General features: G+C 38.6%; 1 protein-coding gene across 1 annotated transcript in view; it reads right to left on the bottom strand.

Moving 5' to 3' along the window:
• Positions 1-367: 367 nt before the first annotated feature.
• Positions 368-6000, bottom strand: part of FRK (fyn related Src family tyrosine kinase) — a 48384-nt gene continuing 42751 nt past the window's right edge. The window contains exons 6-8 of the mRNA XM_015623405.2: positions 5405-5586; positions 3115-3280; positions 368-1238 (exon numbers count right to left, since the gene is read on the bottom strand). Of these exons, the coding sequence (XP_015478891.1) occupies positions 1045-1238; positions 3115-3280; positions 5405-5586 (542 nt within the window). The 3' untranslated portion in view covers positions 368-1044. The remainder of the gene's footprint in view (positions 1239-3114; positions 3281-5404; positions 5587-6000) is intronic.

Genomic DNA, 6000 nt, shown 5'->3' with positions numbered 1-6000 from the left:
TATAGCTACATAGACTGCTAAAAGAAACACCTGGGCCCCACTTCTCCATGGAGCAAAATAACATGGATCATCTATTGCTTACATTTCCAGTATTAAAGTTGAATCTGAAGAAGGTAGAAGAAAGGAGTGCCAGTTACTCTGCAAAATACAAGACCTACCCTGTTGGAGTGGGTTCATGATTTGGGGAAGTGAGATTGAAAAGGCTGTCACTGTAAAACATTGAGACAGTCTGGAGTTCCTGTTAAAACATCTTTTTCCTCCAATAGCTCTGAAGTTAAGAACCGCAAAATAAATCCTCACAGTTCAATGGACAAAAACTCAGTTGACAATAACTCATAGATATTCAACAATCTTAAGAACAAACAGCTTCAGGAACCTAATAATAATTTTGTTTATTCTTGTGAAAGAAGTACAGTAGACAAAATATAAAAAGATCAGCCAGCATCCACAAAACAAAATAATTCCTTTTTTCCCATGAATAGGTCTTTATTTTCAGATATAGCAAAAGCAATGTACTTCAATTCTAAGCAAGGCAATTAATTTGGATTCTGCCAAATCAGAGCCATCACAGTCACAGGATTACTTTTATTATTTTTTGCAATGAAAGGACTCTGGGAGCACAGATCCTGCTGTGCAGAGCCATCACATTCCCTCATGAGAACAAACTGATTAGAATGAAAAATCTAACAGTAAATAATTATTCCAATAAAGAAATGACAAAAAGCTACAATAATTACTTAGCTAGACTAATTTCATTTGTTTGTTCTTGCAACATGTCATTTTAAAATAAATAGAAGACTCTTTATTTTTTAGAAACACCCACCCTCCAGCTTTATGATGCTTTATCTTGCAAACATTTGCCAGCAGCAAAAATTTTAAGAGTCTTTGAAGATCAAGGAAGGGATGAAATGTGCCAGGAATCTTCAGCACCCTCAAATAATGGCCACATCTGGGGATAGGCTGACTCCACAGTCTCCATTAGCCATGTTGGCTTGGACATGTCCTTCAGGAGTATCCTGAGGGTTCGTGTCCCATGGCCTGGGCCTAGGCAAAGGAATAGAGCTCAGTGTTGAAGTAGCACTCCAGCTGCTTGTTGAGGACCTCAAAGGTGGGCCGCTCTTCGGCCTCCGCGCTCCAGCACTGCAGCATCATCTTGTAGAGTGGCGCCGGGCACGTGTCCGGCTGAGGAAGTCTGTACCCATCGTCCAGCATCTGGATCACCTGGTGTCCTGGCACACCTGCAAGCCAAAATGAGTTCACCAGGCTACTCAGGATCTGCTTATGGATGCCATGTGTTCTCTCGCTTCAGCTCAGAATCACCATAGAATGGTTTGGGTTGGAAAGAACATTAAAGGTCACCGAGTTCAAAACCCCTCTCATGAGCAAGGACACCTTCCACTAGACCAGGTTGCTCAAAGCCCCTTCCAGCCTGGCCTTGAACAATTCCAGGGCCTTATCTGTTATTGCTTACCAGGAATTAAAAACCACCTCCAATATTTCCCAACCACCTCACCCTGACTGTGCCAGCTGCAAGGCATCGAAAATAGGTTTGTCTGGGTGTGAAGCTTTTCCTCTACCATTTGGGTTTCTCAAATTTTTTCTGACATCTATTTAGCTTAAATAGCTCCTAAACATCTCTAGCCTCAGTGACTAGAAAATCTCCTAATAAAACCTGACCTGCTGCTGAATTTTCTTCACATTCAAAAGCTTTTTCCAAAAGTCAGCCCTAGGTTTCTTCGAGGGCAGCTGGGCAATGGTGTCCACCCTGCCTCATCACCGCCAGTCATGGAGAAGAAACCATTCCCCTACTTTTCCTGTACCTTTATATACTAAGACTATTGTCCTGTTCCAATGTTTTACTCTCTAAAATAAATCTTGAATTGTGTAAACTGCTTTCCCCTAGAGCTCTGGATGGTGTTTCCTCTGCACATTATCCACTGCCACCACAAATCAACATAACCCCCCCTAACTGATTACTGAGAACAGACTCCTGAAAGTAATGCCAAGTAAGAAAATAGCCATGGCAAAACAGCATTTTGTACTTTCAAGATACAGATAAACTATGCCTTTTCAAAAGGGTAATACTGAATGGATTTTCAGACAATATTCAGAGCCACGGTGTTACATATTTTTTATACTAAAATGATTTATTTATGTGCATGTGTCCATATGCACACACCTATAGTTTATATAAGACTTCAGGATATTTTGCTTTGGTTTTTTTCCTCAGAACAATTTTGCAGGAGGTGAGGGTGGGAATCAAAAAGCAAAATCAATTTTTCCTTTTACAGAAAATATCAGTTTGGGACTCTGTGAAATGTAGTTTATGGCAAATGCACCACCCCTCAGGCCTGTACCTGTGCAACATAACTTTTTTTTTTACTTTAGTCCTTCCCTTGTGTTCTACTCACCAGCATAAAATGAGTCACAGTCAATCATCTCACTGATATCTTGTGTTATTGGAGCCACAGTTCCTTGAGCATTTCTCACAGTGCTAGAAATAGTAGCTGCTCTCAGACTACTATATCTACTTTTGAAGTTGGTAACATTTTATTTTTTAATTATTTAACTCTTGTGATCCTTTCCTTTATGAAGACTTTCCACCACAACAATCAAATGGGAGTGAGGGAGGTAAAAGCACCCTGATTTATTTTTCAGACACCTTCTTCCTGAAATGCTTGTGCAGTGCTTCATACATAATCTATTTTTTCACGAGGTATACTTTAAAAAAAATAAATTTAAGAGGACAGGTTGGGGAATAAAACATCCTTCCTTAATTTCTTCTCTTTTTTCTCATTCCAAGAATTTGCATCTTTGATCTGATGATGAAGGAAAACAGCCAGCTGGCTTAGATGCTTGTGCAGTGCAGGTTGACTCCAGCAAGAAGAAGCTTGAATGTGTGCTAACCACTGCCTTTGCAAAGCTGCCAGGAGGCCTGGGGAAGCCAGAAAGTCTGACCCACTAAATGGACCTCATCTGAACAACCTTCTTCCTCTCTTTAAAGTTTTAACCCTTTAACATACCCATAGTACAGGTATTCAACCTTCTTTTTTTGTGTGTCATTCTGAAATGAAGAAAAAAATTAGATATCATTCTTTAGTTAAAAGTACTTACCATGATAAGGCATCTGCCCATAGGTGACTATTTCAAACAGAAGTATCCCAAATGACCAGACATCTGATTTAATGCTGAATCTGTTGTAGCGGATTGCCTCCGGGGCTGTCCATTTCACTGGGAGTTTTGTTTCAGTCCTAGCTTCATATACTTTTTCATTTTCTACCTATCATGGGTAAAACAAAGCAAGCCTGGTTTCAGATCTGCTTCAGCAAAGCACTTAAGCATCTGACTAAATTCAGCATGTGCTTAATCTTATCATCTTTTATCCAAACTCTTGTTCTTCATGTAAGTACCCATTTTCTGAAGGCTGACATTGGATTCAGCTTTGCAGTTGAAAAATGTGGAGGCTTCATCAGAGGCTTTTTCTAAAGCAAGTATCATTTCAAGCCAGCACACAGCATTGGAGTGGCTCCTGATTAATTAATTATGACTTGCTACTGTGAATTTGGGACCTGGCGTGCAAGATTTCAAAAGTCTGTCAGGAGTGGCAGTGTAAGCATCCTGCTGACACTAGAGACCAAATGTCTCCACGTCTGGTCTACAGCAAATAAAGAAGGCAAGAGCTAATGAATTTCAGAACCTTTCTTCTGTGTTTTATTGTGGTGCTGAAGGGCCACTGACTTTGATAACAGTCACTTAAACAGGTTTTTGGGTAAGAAAGAATAAACCCTGACTGATTCAAATTAACATATTCGCTTCCAGTGAGCTAATTAATGTAAAGTGTAGGTGGAAGACAAAAAAATTGTTAAGTCACAAATTTGTAGAATCATGCCCTTAAAGGTTTATCACACAGACATCTAAATTTTGTGAACATTTCTTCTCTCTTTAATTCCTGCATGTAATTTAGTGTACACAAGTCACCCTTAAGCCTCAGTCAAGTTTTTCACATGCAAATCCAGACATACGTGTAGCAGGTTTTGCTTCTTTGATATACAAAACTATTCTGAAATACAGAATGTGTGTTTTCCAGCTGCAATGCTCTATAGTTTTGAAAATATTGGTTGTTATTGGTTTGTATCTCTATACTTATACAGTTGGCATCTAGACCATAACTCGTCTTTAGAAACAAGAAATTATTTCATTACACTAAATGACACATGTAAAAATACAGATTTCATTTCTTACACTTAATCCTTTATACGTGACTAAGTTAGTGTTTTGGCTTTGGAGACAAAATATTCCTAAGAAAGTCTGCCCAAATAACTCTATGAGTATTTTAGTAAAGTTCAGTTTTAACAAGAAATGTCAACAGCTGTAAATTATTACCCTTTCTAGTGAGGACAGAAGCGAAATATCCATTATGAGCAATGTTCATTTAAAAATATATATATTTTTATGTTAAGGAACTTGAAATATGAACTTATGCATATTTCAAAGAATCAAAATTAAATAAGAATTTTCCAAGTCCCTTGATGGCTTTGTTAAGCCATTATTCTATACTTCAGTATGTAATAAATCAAATTTTGTTATGAACTTCAAATTCTGCTGCTTGAATGGAAAAACAAAATGAGAAGCAGAAGACTTTTTTCTCTGTTTTCCCTTTCCCTTTTCCTGTTTTCCGTTCCTATCAAATACAGATTTCACTATTGAAAACCATAAATTATGGCAAAACAAATCTTTCCAACACTGATTAAATAATTTCCAGAGGTAGGAAATCTAATTTATAAACCACAGCTCTTTCATAAGGAGACTTTTGCTCAGTGATATTTTGCATTCTCTGCCTTCAAGGACTAGAGGAAAAAAAAACAAATTGGTGCAGTGGCAAAGAATTTGTGATTGCATCAGATTTAAAGCTCTGAGAGCTCACTTTATGAAATTTGCTGTTAGCTGTGGAGAGGAATAAGGTCCTTTTATGATTACTACCTGTGATCACAAGCATCATGGAGGTAGTGGGGAAGTGAACAAGGAGAGAATATATGTCAATACATTTTTATATCCTTGCCTTACAGGCCCAAGTGTATAATCTTTCCATCATTCCTCTCCATGTTGCAGAGACTGTGGATAAAGCTTGTCCAGCAAAGGGTTTTGCTTGCCAGGATCCTTACTGGGTGGCTGGGCAGGAAGCAGAGACGAGGATTCTTCAAACTTATACAAAGGAACAGGACAACATGTAACATTGCATGGGATAATGAAGGTAGAATATACAAGTGAATGTGTTATAGGTTCTTTTCTCCCTGGGCTTGCCTTTGTCTAAATCCATCAGTTCAGGGCTACAATTAGTTCTTTAGTTGGCCTCTTCCACCTTGTTCTCCCGAGTTAAAATCAGGGACAACCTCTCACAACCCACCTTAAAAACTCTTGCAAGTCCAAAGTCTGCCACTTTGTAAACATTGTGTTCACCAACAAGAACATTCCTGGCTGCCAGATCCCGATGGATGTAGTTCTGAGATTCAAGGTATGCCATCCCAGAAGCCACCTGAGCAGCCATGTCTACTTGATGTGTCAGGGAGATTTGAAAGCCCCCATCATCTGTTTAAAAAGGAGATGACAAGAACAACATAAGAACAAGAACAAGATGTCGATTTCAGACAACTGAAAACCTGATTGGTTCAAAAAGCCAACACAAATAAACCAAACCATGCAATACAATAAAGTAACATCCCAGCTAAATGGCAGGGATTAGTGAATGACATTACATATTTGACAATAACTGAATGACAATACTTGTCCTATCTTCTCTAAAAGAGTAGATACTAAATGCAGGAGTTAATCTAGGCCAGGAAGGAGCTGCTGACACAGTCCAAAGAGAAAATCTTTGATCCACTGATAGTAACATAGTATGTACCTTTCTGACAGGTTCATAAAACTGTTCCAAACCGTGAGTAAGAGTTAATGTCAATACCCAGTGGCTGTAGCCAGAGCTGACTAAAGATGGAAAAGCAC

Source organism: Parus major, chromosome 3 (assembly GCF_001522545.3).
Source record: "Parus major isolate Abel chromosome 3, Parus_major1.1, whole genome shotgun sequence".
NCBI lineage: Eukaryota > Metazoa > Chordata > Aves > Passeriformes > Paridae > Parus > Parus major.
The sequence above is the reverse complement of the archived record's forward strand: the minus strand, read 5'-3'. Positions and strand labels throughout refer to the sequence as shown.